This window comes from Lathyrus oleraceus, chromosome 7 (genome assembly GCF_024323335.1).
Source record: "Lathyrus oleraceus cultivar Zhongwan6 chromosome 7, CAAS_Psat_ZW6_1.0, whole genome shotgun sequence".
In the NCBI taxonomy this organism is placed as follows: Eukaryota; Viridiplantae; Streptophyta; class Magnoliopsida; order Fabales; family Fabaceae; genus Lathyrus; species Lathyrus oleraceus.
This window is the reverse complement of record NC_066585.1, coordinates 171,108,292-171,124,412: the sequence shown is the minus strand read 5'-3', so window position 1 is coordinate 171,124,412 and position 16,121 is coordinate 171,108,292. Positions and strand designations below refer to the sequence as shown.

Genomic DNA, 16,121 nt, shown 5'->3' with positions numbered 1-16,121 from the left:
GGAAAAGCGTGTACCTTTGATTGGTAGAAGGAGGAAACGCGCATGTAGATCTAACAGAGGTGGAAGGAAAACGCCTCAGAACCCTAACGTGAAAAAGAACGCTAATAACAGATAGTGAAATAACAAAACGCGCAGTATGTTATAATTTTAATGTTTACTAAAGGGGACATTAGAGGGCGCTTGTGGAAAAAAAGCGCCCTCTAAAGGGGGCCTAAGAGGGCGCTTATGAAAGCGCTCTCTAAGGCTTTCCAGAAGCGCTTTATCAGCTGGAAATGCACGTGGACTTATAACAGCGCTTTATTAAAAGCGCCCTCTAAGGGTAACCCTAGAGGGCGCTTTCTAAAAAGCGCCCTCTAAGGGTAACCTTAGAGGGCGCTTTCTAAAAAGCGCCATGTATTGTTGTCCCTCTATCTCCTCCTTATTTTTTCGTTTCACCTTAGAGGGCGCTTGTGGAAACAAAGCGCCCTCTAAAGGGTAACCTTAGAGGGCGCTTATGAAAGCGCTCTCTAAGGCTTTCCAGAAGCGCTTTATAAGCTGGAAATGCACATGGACTTATAACAGCGCTTTATTAAAAGCGCCCTCTAAGGGTAACCTTAGAGGGCGCTTTCTAAAAAGCGCCATGTATTGTTGTCCCTCTATCTCCTCCTTATTTTTTCGCTTCACCTTAGAGGGCGCTTTGTTACAAAAGCGCCCTCTAAAGTGCGCTGTCTATTGCTCCTTATTTTTCGCTTCACTTTCGAGGGCGCTTTTGTAATAAAGCGCCCTCTAAGGTGCGCTGTCTATTCCAGTTTTTGGCGTAGTGATAAACGATCATCTGAGTTCTAAGCTTCCAGTGTTTGATGGAAAGAATTGGAATCAATGGATAATTCAGATGCGTATGTTGTTCGGTGCTTAAGATGCTCTTGATATCGTCAATGATAGTTGCATTCCAGTTGCACTTACAGAAAATGCAATGGATGTGCAAAGAAATGCTTAGCGTGATCTGAGGAAGAAGGATCAGAAGGCATTGTTCTACATCCATCAGTGTGTGGATGTGAACGTGTTTGAGAAAATCATGTATTCGATGATAGACAAGGTTGTGTGGGACGCACTGGTACGGTGCTACGACAGTGATGCACTAGTGAGAAAGGTAAAGCTTCATTATATGCGTAAGCAGTATGAGAATCTCAGCATGAGGAACAATGAAAAGGTACCTGAGTATATCTCCAGAGTGATTCTGATCACAAATGAGATGAAGTCGTATGAAGAAACTCTCTATGAAGAAAGTATCATTGAGAAGGTACTTATATCTCTTACAACCCAGTTTGATTATATTGTGGTAGCAAATGAAAGTTCTAAGGATTATAGCACCACGAGAATTGAAGAGCTGCAAAGCAGTCTAGAGGCACAAGAGTTACGTCTGACTGAGAGAAACCCTGAAATGGAGGTAGAGCAGCAGGCTCTGAAAGCAACTTAAATATTAGAAGAGTCTTGGTCAGAAGCCAGGAAGATATCTAACGGTGTTCAAAAGTCAAAAACCTCGACTTCTGAAGGGCAAAAGAGTTCTTAGAAGGGGAAGGAGAAGTATGACAGTAGGAAAGTTCAGTGCTACTATTGTAAGAAGTTTGACCACTTCACTGCTGATTGTTGGTCAAACAAGGAAAGGCAGTCAAAAGAAGCAAACATAGCCAAAGGAGATTTTGATGATTAATCTATGATATTGATGGCTTCTTAATCTAATGATGCATATTTAGTATACGGGTGGTACATGGACACTGGTTGCTCAAATCATCTTACTAGAAATAAAAAATATCTTGTTGACTTTGAATTTGGTAAGAGTACAAAGATCAAATGTGTTGATGATCAATACCTCAATGCTGAAGGTATGGGAAATGTCAAACTAGTTCTGAATAATGGTAAAACAACGTTGACTCAGAATGTGTTGTATGTTCCTGGAATGAAAAAAAATCTAATGAGTGTAGGTCAATTAATTGAGAAAGGTTTTTCAGTTACCATGAAGGACAATCTTTTGAAGCTATATGACTGTAATCAGAAGCTGATTATAAAGTCAAAACAGGGAAGGAATAGAACATTCAAAGTGAATATTAAAACTGCAGACTCTGAATGCCTTAGTGCAATAAGTGTTGTGAAGGAAAGTGGGTTATGGCACAAAAGATATCTGAACTTCAGAAGCTTAGGGCATCTAAATTCAAAGAAGTTGGTACATAGAATTCCTGCAATTAAGAAGCCAGAGAAATCATGCAATATGTGCATGAAAGGGAAGCAACCAAGACTTCCATTTGCATCTGAAATACCTCCAAGAGTAAAGCATGCTCTGGGTGTGGTGCATTCTGATGTGTGTGGACCATTTCCAGTACCTTCACTTGGAGGGAATAAATAATTTGTGTCATTTGTTGATGAGTTCACAAGAATGAGATGGGTATCTCTTATAAAATTCAAACACGAGGTGTTTGCTAAATTTAAGAAATTTAGAATCAAGGCTGAAAATCAGAGTGGTCAGAAGCTAAAAATTCTCAAAATTGATGGTAGAGGTGAGTATAACTATACATAGTTTAGAAATTTCTATGAGGAGAATGGAATTGAGCATGAGGTAATTGCTCCATACACTCCTCAACACAATGGTCTTGTTGAAAGAAGAAATTGATTTTGCTTGATATGACAAGGAGCACGTTGAAGGAGAAGAAGTTACCTCACACCTTATTGGGGAGAAGCTGTTTCCACCTCAGCATATATGCTCAACAGGTGTCCAACCAAGAAGCTGAAGGAAATTGTTCCTTTAGAGAAGTGGATTAGAGATAAGCAAAGTGTGAGCCATCTGAAGGTTTTTGATTCTGTTTGTTACAAACATGTTCCAGATGATAAGAGAAGGAAGTTGGATAACAAAAGAATAGTTACGTTGCTTGTAGGGTACCAAAGTACAATTGCTTATAAGCTTTATTGTCATGTCACTAATGTAACACCCCAATTAAAATAAGATAATTATTTAATTTAAATTAATATTTTATTTATTAATTTAATTGAATAATTGGAAGTTTGGATTATTATTATTATTTTGGAATAATAATTATTGGGTTATTATTTTATTGGAATAAAATAAGTTGGAATAATAAAAAGTCCCATTTTTGGTAAAAAGGGTTTTCACGTGAAAAGGAAAACAGGGAAGCGGCTGCAAGTGGAAAAAGGAAAAAGGCAGAGCAAGAGAGGAGGAAAAGCTTGAAGCTCAGAGATTTGCCGGATTAACTCAGGTAAGGGGGGTTTATCATCGATTAACGGGTATTATGGGATGATATGTACTGGGTAGTAATAAACTATTGTTTTACCTCTGATTAGATTGATGTATGCTGAAAATGGTGAAATATTGGATGAACGAAATTGGGATTTTAATCGAAGGAATTCGTAGAAATTATATGTAGTGATGTTAGGATTTGTGAAATCGAATAGGGGATGATTCGGGTTAGATGATATGAGTAATATTGTGTGAAATTTGGACTGTGGAAGGGTGAATTGGATAGATCTCGTAGCAGAGAAAGCCATTGCAGATCTGAGAGTTCTGGTTTCTGGTCATACGCGTATGGCACTAGGCAATACGCGTATGAGATGGCTGGTACGCGTATGGCACTAGGCAATACGCGTATGGATGAGGAAGATGATGTTTTGAACGTGTTTTGGTCTCTGTTAGTACGCGTATGGGAATGTGATACGCGTAGCATACGCGTATGAGAGTGGGCGGTACGCGTATGGACTTGGTCAGGTTTGGGCAATACGCGTATGGGCATAGGCAATACGCGTATGGGCAGAATTGTGATTTTCTGTGCTGTTGTTGTGCAGTTTTTGGTTGTTTAGGCTGAGTGATGTACTTAGCTGATGTATGATGTAGCAAGGATCATTTCCCGTTGTTTTGAGTAGTATGGGTATTAGTAGAGTGTGCTAATACTGTATTTGGTTATGTGGCATGATGTGATATGCTTTTGTGATAAAATGTATTAATGATGTGTGATGATAAGCATGATGCTGTGAATGTATCAGTTATGTATGCATTTGTGAATAGACTGTTTTATGGCTTAGAGTGTGAGCTTATGTCTATTCTTGAATTGTTGCTGTTGTTGTTGCATTGCTAGGTGATTAGCATGCATATTCTAGCCTTTGGGGCTGTAGCTAATTCCCATGGTGAGGAATTAGTGAGTGAATCATTGTGGATTTGTTGTTGATGTTTGCATGCTAGATGATTAGCTTGCATAGTCTAGCCTTCGGGGCTGTAGCTAATTCCCACGGTGAGGAATTAGTGAGTGAGTCATTAGATCTCAAATGAGTGGGACTAGTGAGCTTAGTAGCCGTATCTGGATTTGATCGGTGAGCTTGAACTGTATGTTCAAGAATAGTCGGTACCGCATGCGTGGAGTCTCATTGCATAATGAATGTATGGCATATAATATGAATGGATGTATTCCAGTATTATATGTGTGTTGTGTGTTGTGTTGTTGATGTTGAGTATGGTTGAGATTACACATATGCTATATGTTACTGTTGAATATGATGTTTGAACGGATATTGCCGTTGCTGAGTGCGTAGTCTGATTAGGGTGAATTGATGTGTTATTTACTTAGCATTACATGTTGTTCTATAATGCTTATTATATTGATTGAGGAACTCACCCTTACAACTATTTTTCAGGTAACGAGCAGTGAGTTGAGTAGAAGCTAGTGCTATGGAGTCTAGTGTCGTCCTTAGTGGGTCATGCTCTGGTAGATGTAACATCGGGAGGGGATGTTTGACTATGTTTTAATTTAGTTGTTGATCAACTTTACATGTAATGTAGTACATGATTTGAATGTCGATGTTTTGTATCCGCTGCGAATTATGCAAAAGAGTCTTATTTTGATTAAATAAATGAGCATGACAGGATATTTTGATAATTGTTGTGAAATGATTGTGTGACACCCTTCGGGGCATAATTACTCTGATTGATATGTTATTATTTTAATTAAATATTTTGGGGTATTTAGAAGGGTGTTACATTAGTGGTATCAGAGCATAGTCGGTCGAGTCGAGTCGTAATTATTCTGTTTCCCCTGTACGGTATAGGTGTGGTGTAACCCTATCAGTACTCATTGTTTTAGTTGTTTGGGTTTTCAGAATAGAGATGGCTGGAAGAGGTAGAGATGATGCTGCGATTGCTGAGGCTCTGGGTATGCTAGCTGGAGTACTTGGAGGGAATCCGAATGTTGTGGGACTGGGAGCTGCTCGTCAACTGAGTGAGTTCCAGAAGAACAATCCTCCAATGTTCAAGGGAGCATACGATCCAGATGGTGCTCAGAAGTGGTTGAAGGAGATCGAGAGGATCTTCCGAGTGACTGAGTGTGCCGATAACCAGAAGGTCAGGTTCGGTACGCATATGCTGTCAGAAGAAGCGGATGATTGGTGGGTTGCTACCCGCACTGAGTTGGAATCTGCTGGAAATACTGAGATCACTTGGGCTGTGTTCAGAGAGAGATTCCTGAGGAAGTATTTTCCAGAGGATGTTAGAGGGAAGAAAGAGATAGAATTCTTGGAATTGAAGCAGGGTAACAAGTCTGTTACTGAATATGCTGCTAAGTTCTCAGAGCTGTCAAAGTATTATACTCCCTATAGTGAGGCTACTGGGGAATTTTCCAAATGTGTGAAGTTTGAGAACGGGTTGCGTCCCGAGATCAAGCAGGCTATTGGGTATCAAAGGATTAGAGTGTTTTCTGATTTGGTTGACTGTTGCAGGATTTTTGAACAGGATTCCAAGGCTAGAGCAGAGAGCTATCAGCAAAGGGTTGATAGGAAAGGTAAGGGTCAGAATGATCGTGGAAAACCGTATGCAGCTGGCAAAGGTTTTCAGAGACAGAGTGGGATGAAGAGGCCTAGTGGGGGAGACTCTAGTGCTCCTGTTAAGTGTTATAGATGTGGTCGGGCTGGACATCGTGTCCATGAGTGTACTAGTGCTGAGATGAAGTGTTTCAAGTGTGGTAAAGGTGGTCATTTGGCTGCAGAGTGCCGGTTGAAGACTGTAACTTGTTTCAACTGTGGAGAGTTGGGTCATATCAGTCCACAGTGTCCTAAGCCAAAGAAAGAGAATCAGTCAGGAGGCAAGGTCTTTGCTTTAACGGGTTCTGAGACTTCTGCAGATGATCGGTTGATCCGAGGTACGTGTTATATTAATGGCTTTCCTCTAGTAGCTATTATTGACACCGGTGCTACTCATTCCTTTATATCCTTGGATTGTGCTGTGAAACTTAAGTTAGAGATATCTAAGATGCTTGGAAGTATGGTGATTGATACTCCTGCGAAGGGTTCAGTAACTACTACTTCAGTTTGTCTAAGTTGTCCCTTGAGTATTTTTGGTAGAGATTTTGGGATAGACCTTGTGTGTCTTCCACTAGTACAGGTTGATGTTATTCTGGGTATGAACTGGTTGGTGTTTAACCGAGTCTATATCAACTGTTTTGATAAGACCGTGATATTCCCTGAGATTGAAGAAGGAAAGAGTTTGTTTCTATCGGCCAGGCAGGTGAATGAAGAAGTAGCAGATGGGGCGGAGTTGTTTATGCTGTTAGCAACCTTGGAGGCTAAAGATAAACTGGTGATTGGCGATCTGGCTGTGGTGTGTGATTTCCCTGACGTGTTTCCGGAAGAAGTGAATGAATTGCCGCCAGAGCGTGAAGTTGAGTTCTCGATTGATTTAGTACCTGGTACTAGACCGATATCGATGGCGCCGTACCGTATGTCTGCTGTTGAGTTAGCTGAATTGAAGAGTCAGCTGGAAGATCTGTTGGATAAGAAATTTATTCGTCCGAGTGTATCACCGTGGGGTGCACCAGTGTTGTTGGTTAAGAAGAAAGAAGGTACTATGAGGTTGTGTGTGGACTACAGGCAACTGAATAAAGTGACGATCAAGAATCAGTATCCTTTGCCGAGGATTGATGATTTGATGGATCAATTGGTTGGTGCGAGTGTGTTCAGCAAAATAGATTTGAGATCTGGGTATCATCAGATACGTGTGAAAACTGAGGATATTCAGAAGACTGCTTTCAGAACAAGGTATGGACATTATGAGTATTCTGTAATGCCTTTTGGTGTGACTAATGCGCCTGGAGTATTTATGGAGTATATGAATAGGATTTTCCATCCGTACCTAGACAAGTTTGTGGTAGTGTTTATTGATGACATTTTGGTGTATTCGAAATCTGAAGAAGAGCATGCTGAGCATTTGAGAGTGGTTTTGGGAGTTCTACGAGAAAAGAAGTTATTTGCCAAACTGTCTAAGTGTGAATTTTGGTTAGAAGAAGTTAGTTTTCTTGGTCATGTAATTTCAAGAGGTGGTGTTGCTGTTGATCCTTCTAAGATAGAAGCGGTGTCTAAGTGGGAAGCTCCGAAGTCTGTTGCTGAGATTCGAAGTTTCCTTGGTTTGGCTGGTTATTATAGGAAGTTCATTGAGGGATTTTCTAAGTTGGCGTTACCGTTGACGATGTTGACTAGAAAGGGACAAGCATTTGTTTGGGACTCAAAATGTGAAGAAGGTTTCCAAGAGTTAAAGAGAAGGTTAACTACTGCTCCTATCCTGATATTACCGAGTTCGTCGGAACTATTCGAGGTTTATTGTGATGCTTCATTGTTGGGTTTAGGTGGTGTGTTGATGCAGAATAAGCAGGTTATAGCTTATGCTTCGAGACAGCTAAGGGTTCATGAGAGGAACTATCCGACACATGATTTAGAGTTGGCAGCCGTGGTATTTGTTCTGAAGTTATGGAGGCATTACTTGTACGGGTCAAGATTTGAAGTTTTCAGTGACCATAAGAGTTTAAAGTATTTGTTTGATCAGAAAGAGCTGAATATGAGACAGAGGAGATGGTTAGAATTTCTGAAGGATTATGACTTTGGTTTAAATTACCATCCGGGTAAAGCAAATGTAGTAGCTGATGCATTGAGTCGGAAATCATTGCATATGTCTATGTTAATGGTTAAGGAATTGGATTTAATTGAGCAGTTTAGAGACTTGAGTTTGGTGTGTGAGAGTACTCACAATAGTGTTAGATTGGGAATGTTGAAGTTAACGAGTGGGATTTTGGATGAGATCAGAGAGGGTCAGAAATCCGATGTGCATTTGGTTGATAAATTGACTCTAGTGAATCACGGTCAAGGTGGTGAATTCAGAGTTGATGATAATGGTGTTTTGAAATTTGGTAATCGGGTGTGTATTCCGGATGTTACCGAACTTAAGAAGAGTATTCTTGAAGAAGGACATCGTAGTGGTTTGAGTATTCATCCTGGAGCTACGAAGATGTATCATGATTTGAAAAAGTTATTTTGGTGGCCGGGTATGAAAAGAGAAATTGCAAGTTTTGTTTACTCCTGTTTGACTTGTCAGAAGTCAAAGATTGAGCATCAGAAGCCGTCTGGGCTAATGCAACCGTTGGCTATTCCAGAATGGAAGTGGGATAGTATCAGTATGGATTTTGTTTCTGGTTTGCCGAGGACAAGTAAGAATTTTGAGGCTATTTGGGTGATTGTTGATAGATTGACGAAGTCGGCTCATTTCATTCCGATCAGAATGGATTATCCGTTAGAGAGGCTAGCCGAGTTGTATATTGAGAAGATTGTAAGTTTGCATGGTATTCCGTCGAGTATTGTCTCGGACAGAGATCCTAGATTTACATCGAAATTTTGGGAAGGTTTGCAGAGAGCTTTGGGAACTAAGCTGAGATTGAGTTCTGCATATCATCCGCAGACTGATGGTCAGACTGAAAGGACGATTCAGTCATTAGAAGATCTTTTGAGAGCTTGTGTTTTGGAAAGGGAGGTGCTTGGGATGGTTATTTGCCTTTGATTGAGTTTACCTACAACAATAGTTTTCATTCGAGTATTGGTATGGCACCGTTTGAAGCTCTGTATGGTAGGAGATGTCGGACACCTTTATGTTGGTATGAGTCCGGTGAGAGTGTTGTGGTTGGACCGGAGATTGTTCAACAAACTACAGAAAAGATTAAGATGATTCAGGATAAGATGAGAATTGCTCAGAGTCGTCAGAAGAGTTATCATGATAAGAGGAGGAAGTCACTTGAGTTCCAAGAGGGAGATCATGTGTTTCTTCGTGTTACTCCGATAACTGGTGTTGGTCGAGCTTTGAAGTCGAAGAAGTTGACACCTCGATTTATTGGTCCTTATCAGATTTTGGAGAGGATAGGGGAGGTAGCCTATCGTGTCGCTTTACCGCCGTCGCTTGCGAATTTGCATGAGGTTTTTCATGTGTCTCAGTTGAGGAGGTACATTCATGGTCCGTCGCATGTAGTCCAAGTAGATGATGTACAGGTGAGAGATAACCTCACTGTTGAAACATCGCCTATGAGGATTGAGGATCGAGAGCTGAAGCAGTTGCAGGTAAAGAGATTGCCTTGGTGAAGGTAGCTTGGGGAGGACCAGCAGGTGGCAATGTGACTTGGGAACTTGAGAGTCAGATGAAGGAGTCTTACCCAGAGTTGTTCGCTTGAGGTATGTTTTCGAGGACGAAAACTCTTTTAGTGGGGGAGAGTTGTAACACCCCAATTAAAATAAGATAATTATTTAATTTAAATTAATATTTTATTTATTAATTTAATTGAATAATTGGAAGTTTGGATTATTATTATTATTTTGGAATAATAATTATTGGGTTATTATTTTATTGGAATAAAATAAGTTGGAAAATGAGAAAAATCACAATTAAGGCTCAAACATCCATTAACATGTTAGGAACAATCATGCAAAGTTTCATGGCAATTGGATCAATATCAAGCATTATATGATAGGATGAATGAGACAAGGTCCAAATGCACACATGTTCAATTATCCTAACACAATTCAAAATCCAGCCAGGCACAATTCCAGAAATTAACATCATAAAATTCTAGACATTTCAAGGATCAAGTAGCAAAAAACCTGGAATTATTTGGATCATTCTACAATTAGTTATGATTTTTTGAAGATCATGGAAAAAATGAAATAAAAATTGAAAAAAACATGAAATAATGAAAAGAATTGAATAAAATGGCAATTGCTCCCAGCAGGAATCGAAGCGAGGGGCGCTTCCAGGACGAAACGACGTCGTTTCATCAGTGCCCTAGCCAAATGCAGAAACGGACGCTATGCTGACGCTAGGTGGACGCTAGTGGCGGAAACCACCGTCTTCTTCATGAAGACGGTGGTGGTTACTGTTCACGATTTTTTTTTTCCAGAATTTTAAAATAAATACATCATTTGAAAGCTCGTGTTATGGAGGTTACAAATCAAGCATCATTTCATCCTAAAACATCATGACCAAAGAGAATCGAAGGAAAACTTTCTAAATCTACAAACTTTAAACTCACATATCTCATGCAATATTCATCTGTTTTTAATAATTTTATATCAGTAGAACCAGCATGAAAAACTCTACAAGTCTATGCACATAAAATCATGATTTAAGAGGTTCGGAATTTTGACCTCTTGAAGATCCAACAATGGCAGTGGCAGATCCAGGACTTGGCAAGCGTGTAAATCCACTCCTATATCACTGTTATGAAGCTTGAAGTTGAAATTGAGGCTTGAAATAGCTTAGATCTTGCTTAACAATCAACTTCCATGCTTGTGTTCTTGAGCTTGCTATGCACAATTCTGGTCCAGATTTGATGATTCAAGGCTTGATCTATACTAAATCCACACCAAAGAACAAGAATATAGAAGAAAATTGAAGGCTTATGTGGAAGAAATTTGAATTTTGATTAGGAGAAATTTTGGAGAGAGAGAGAATTTTGAGATCTAGATCTAGAATCCTCCTCAATTCTGTTATGATTATGAATATATATGCTTCACTAATCACATACTAATTAAAATTAGGCATGGTTTAGTTGTGATTAATCAAGATAAGGTGTTTTTGCAAAAATATGAAAATTGCATGGTGCATGGAGTAAATGAACGTGAACAGTAACCAAAGCATGATCTAATTCACTTAAAATCATTTTTCAAACACAATGGCAATGGTAAAAAGTTCCCATGATGCACCAATTTTAAATTTTCAAAATTTCCTCCAAAATGGGCATGGAATAGCAAATGATCATATGATGGAAGTTCATGCAATGTGATGAATGTTTTGGAAATTTCATGTCATGAGAAGCATTTTAGAAAAAGAGGCACCAAATTTGGAGTTATGAATCAAAAGTTATGGCCTTTTGAGTTCCAAGCACACTTGGCAATGATTTGATCATATCTCCTCAACCATTCATCATAAATTCATGATCTTGGACTTTTTGGAAATGGGAGAGAGAGATATTCAACTTTCATGTTTGACAAAATTTCATTTGAAGCTTCTATGATATTGGAAAGTTGGGTTGAAGTTGGACCAAAAACTTTCCATTTTTGGAAACTTTCAATTACAGGTCACTTTCCATTTTTGGAAACTTTTGATCTGACCTCAAATTCTTTAAGATATGCATTTGACATGATGAATAAGCCTCTTTTGAACATGAATGAGATGTTGAAACTCATTTCTCCACCTCCTAGCCCTCAATTGACTTTCTGTTGACTTTCTGGTTGACAGATGACTTGGAAATGCTCTGATCAGCTTGAGCCTCAACCACTTGAGGAATTGGCTCTAAAATGAACCCCTAGCTCTTGTAAGCTCCACATAATAATCATATGATCTCCATCCAAGAAATAAACCCCATCTCCTTGAGAAACCCTGACTGGTAAAATGCAACTGATTAGGGTTGACCAGAGGTCAAAACCCTAATCCCAAATAATCTGAGCATGAACAATGAGCCCCTTGAGGATGACATAACCATGAGGATGATGATGTACCCTTGCCAATAAGATAATGCTCAAACTCCTTGAAGTACCAAGAAACCCTAATTGAAGCATAAACCCTCAGATGGCTAGTGATCAATCCATGAGACCCTCAGGCATGAATCTCTTAACCTCTCTATCTTCTGAGAAAGACTTAGGAGGATGACTTGCTTGTTCTCACATGATATGCAATATGAAAATGCCTAATGCCCTAAAAAATGAAATGCAATAGGCTAAGCTAGTCCCAAGAAGAGGAGGGCAAATTTTGAGGTGTTACAAGTATGGAATTTTGTTCCCTTTTGGTGAAAATGCTAGTTCATAGCTGATGTGTTACTCAAACTCTAATTGGTGTGGAGACAGAGTTGACAAAAGAAGTACTTCTAGATATTTGTTTAAGTATTTGGGAGGTCTTATTTCTTGGTGTTCCAAGAAGCAACCAGTTGTTGCTTTGTCAACCTGTGAAGCTGAATATATTGCAGGTGATGTGGAAACATGTCAAGCTGTTTGGCTTCTGAAGTTACTGCAGGATCTGAAGATCAAGGTAAACAAGCCTCTTAAGTTAATGATTGATAACAAGTTTGCGGTCAATCTTGCCAAGAACCCAATGTTGCATGGGAGAAACAAACACATTGAGACTAAGTATCATTTTCAGAGAAGTCAGGTTCATAATAGAGTGCTAGAAGTTATGCACTGAAGCACTCAGAAGTAGCTGACAGATGTTCTGACGAAAGCAATCAAGACTGATCAATTTCTCCACTTGAGGGATGAACTTGGTTTTATTAGTTTTGATTAGTAAAATCCTGAATTAAAGGATGATGTTGAAGGGTAATTCAGTATTTTAGTATGTTGCCTACGTGACATTGTTGTTTGTATATATAAACTAGTAAGTGCAGTGTGTGTACAGTAGTGTGTGTGCAACCATTTTACTATAATCGTTTTAGCAGAGTAGTGAAAATTTGTTATTCTCTCTACTTTCTTTTCTTTCATCTTCATCTTCTTCACCTTGTGTACCAATATTACTGCACCAGTCTCTATAAATACGATGATTTTATTGAACAAATTGTGATTTTTATTAAGAGATACATACTATTACTTTGACTTTGAAGGATATTAGTTAAAAATTAGCCACAATTTTATAAGTGGTTTATCAAATGTCACATAAATGTATAAAAAGGTGTGAACATGAAACATTCCAATCTTTAAAGTTTAGGATAACTAACTAGATGTTCTCTTCTCAAAAGTTTAGACTGGCAATTCAAATTACTAAAAAATATTTATTACAGCCAACACATAAATGTGAAGTTGACACTCCTCCATTTCTTACACAACCAAAATACAATAAATAAGAACTTTATTCACACCTATAAAATGTGAAGTTAATATTTCTTCACTTCTTACATACCAAGCTATAACTAATAAACCTTTCTAAGATTACACAACATGCCCATTCAGAGGAGTAGCATCAGGCTTCTCAACATGTATTATTGTCTTGGAAGATTCTCCCATGCTAGATAACATTGATCCAACAACAGGTTTCATCATCTCTCTACCTTTGATGATAAAAAGAAACAAAACACGATACAAAACAATCATCCCAAGCAAAATTGCAAGATCAACATACTTTGAATAATTCATGTCAATTTGCCAAATATCTGTCAAAACCACTTCACCAGTAATGTAACGATTTACGCCTTGAACGTTTGGATTATCGAACCTTAGTCCTTCATACTCATTCTTGAACAATCCCTCGGTTACATATGTATGAAATGCAACATAGTGGAATGGATATTTCCAAAATATGTTGGGAATATCATGTGGCAATTTAAAGAACCCTCCAACCAACATCATGACTCCTTGAATTCCAACGCCCGTTACGATTCCCATTAGAAAGTTCGGAACAATGCTTGAAACTATCATCATGAGGCTCTCAACTAACAACAGGCTTGAAAATAAAACACATGCAAAGAAGAAAAAATGTTCATATCCTTTTTGTAGACCACATAGGTAGTAAGTTATAGCTGTCGGAATTATTGAAATCACCAAAATGAATGGAACCGACGAAAATGTGTTCCCAATCACATATGCTACCACACCATAATGTCCATTTTGTCTCTCTCTTTGAAATACTTTCATGTCTTCCACAAAGGAAGGAAATCCACCAATGCTCATGAAAGTTAAGAATCCAGAGATATATGAAAGAAGTGAACCACGATCCTGAAATTATAGCAGACAAACGGACAATAAACTACGCTATTAAAACAAAAATTAAGGTTTAAGGTTGTCACTAGTTATGATCTCTTAATCTCTTACCTTAATTGAGGCATAACTTGTACCAAAATCATAGAAAACAGTTCCTAAACTTAAAGCCAATGCAATATATATGCCTAATCGTAACCAATAATAGCCTAGATCACGAAACATGTTCAATGACGAGCGTTTGATAAGAGCTAAGCATTGATTAAAGAACCCTGCATGCCCTTTGTTCTTGTCCATTGATTTCATTTGCTGAAAAATACACATAAAGTCAATCAATTAATTTTAATTTTAGTGTAACTATGATCTAATAAGCCACGAAGTGTACCTTTTTGGATAGCAGTGCAACTTCATTGTGAACATCTTTGTTAATTTCAGATGATTTATATGAACTTACAAGGATACTAATTGCTTCTTCAGTGGAACTTTCTGTCTCAGTATCCTAAAAAAAATTCAACTTGTATTTCAAATATATTTTCTTACTATTTTTTTGAAGTATGTTGCATTGAAGAGAAACAAAATCATGAAAAAACACATATGTGTTATTGATGCTTGATGAACAAGTTACCTGATCAAAATCCTTGTTTATAGTTTTAAGTAAATGATCAGATGGATTTTGGAGAGGAGGACAAGGAAATCCATTCAAACTGAAAAACTACAACAAAATAAAACCAAACTCAATCATTATTTAAACTTAAATAAAAAGTTCTCATATTAAAAAAATCAGATATGCACCGTTAGAATAAGATTTTACACATCACAACTCACAAACACATTATTCGATGTAGTGTAAGACACTGAAAGTACATATCCGTTAATCACGTATAAAAAACAAGCTAGTAACTAACCTCAGATGCGGCCGAAGCAGGTCCAAAGTAAACTGTTTTACCCGAAGAGAGAAGACAAAGGTTATCAAAAAGTTGAAAAACTTCAGAGCTAGGTTGATGGATAGAAGTGATAATAGTCCTTTGAATTCCATCTTTTTTCCCCAAGGAAGCAATTCTTTTCATGACATAGTAAGAGGCAGCACTATCAAGTCCACTAGTTGGTTCATCAAGAAAAAGAAGACTAGGATGTGTTAAAATCTCAATGCAAATGCTAACTCTTCTTTTCTGACCCCCGCTTATGCCTTTCACACCCCACCCTCCAATTCTTGTGTTAGTTGCATCTTGAAGACCCATTTCTTTGATTGTAGAATCAGCTCTTTGTTTCTTGTCTTGTTTGGACATTGTGTCAGGTAATTGAAGTTGAGCTGAATAGTAAACTGCTTCTTTGACAGTTAAGGTTGTTAATAATGTATCATCTTGTGTCACATAAGCCTACATAGATTAATGAAAGAGTTAATAATTGAGCATAATCCATTTTTATTTTGAAGAGTTTAATATTGATTAACTTTGTACCGAAGTTCCATATGATAATTCTTGTTTGTGACCATTGATTAGAATCTCCCCAGTTTGTCTTGTGTTTGTGGCTAATCTCCCTGAAAATTTGGATATACATAAATAGTAAAAGTATGTAAGAAAAATATTGATTGTTATTATATAATTTAGATTTTCTAAAACATTCTTTGAGGGACTAATAATTACTCAATAATTACGTGATCATTTTATAATTTTGTTAATACTAGATTCCAAATTATGTAACATCAACATTCCAAAACTGAATTGATAACTCTCCATAAGAATAGAATAGGCCCGATCAAGATAGGTTATGTCAAATCTGAATTTAGTTTGCTAAAAAATTAAAAATTTAAGTCTAACATGCATCTCAATCTCAAAAATTCTGAATACAATGACTTGAAATTTAAAAAATATCATCTTTCAAGCCAAATTCAGTTAAACATTACAAAATGATTAGAATTTGACTTAAATAATCTTTTGGTTTCAATAAATTTGCGTGCTTTTGTTTTTAGTCCATATATAATTTTTTTTAGATAAAATTCTTAAATGTTGAATTTCATTTGATTTTAGTTACTAAAATTAAAATCCGAAGATTTCCTTCGAATTTTCCTAAGAATTTTAACTTTAAAACTAAAACCGAAAGAAATAAAA

At 37.6% G+C, this 16,121-nt stretch overlaps 2 protein-coding genes across 3 annotated transcripts in view; both read right to left on the bottom strand.

The window, feature by feature from the left end:
* Positions 1 to 16,121, bottom strand: part of LOC127101294 (ABC transporter G family member 1) — a 95,352-nt gene that overhangs the window by 13,918 nt on the left and 65,313 nt on the right. The gene's annotated exons all lie outside the window — the stretch shown is intronic.
* The window catches only part of LOC127101292 (ABC transporter G family member 1), a 68,473-nt gene continuing 65,503 nt past the window's right edge, over positions 13,152 to 16,121 (bottom strand). The window contains exons 3-8 of the mRNA XM_051038665.1: positions 15,471 to 15,550; positions 14,919 to 15,389; positions 14,639 to 14,725; positions 14,399 to 14,512; positions 14,128 to 14,322; positions 13,152 to 14,031 (exon numbers count right to left, since the gene is read on the bottom strand). Of these exons, the coding sequence (XP_050894622.1) occupies positions 13,249 to 14,031; positions 14,128 to 14,322; positions 14,399 to 14,512; positions 14,639 to 14,725; positions 14,919 to 15,389; positions 15,471 to 15,550 (1,730 nt within the window). The 3' untranslated portion in view covers positions 13,152 to 13,248. The remainder of the gene's footprint in view (positions 14,032 to 14,127; positions 14,323 to 14,398; positions 14,513 to 14,638; positions 14,726 to 14,918; positions 15,390 to 15,470; positions 15,551 to 16,121) is intronic.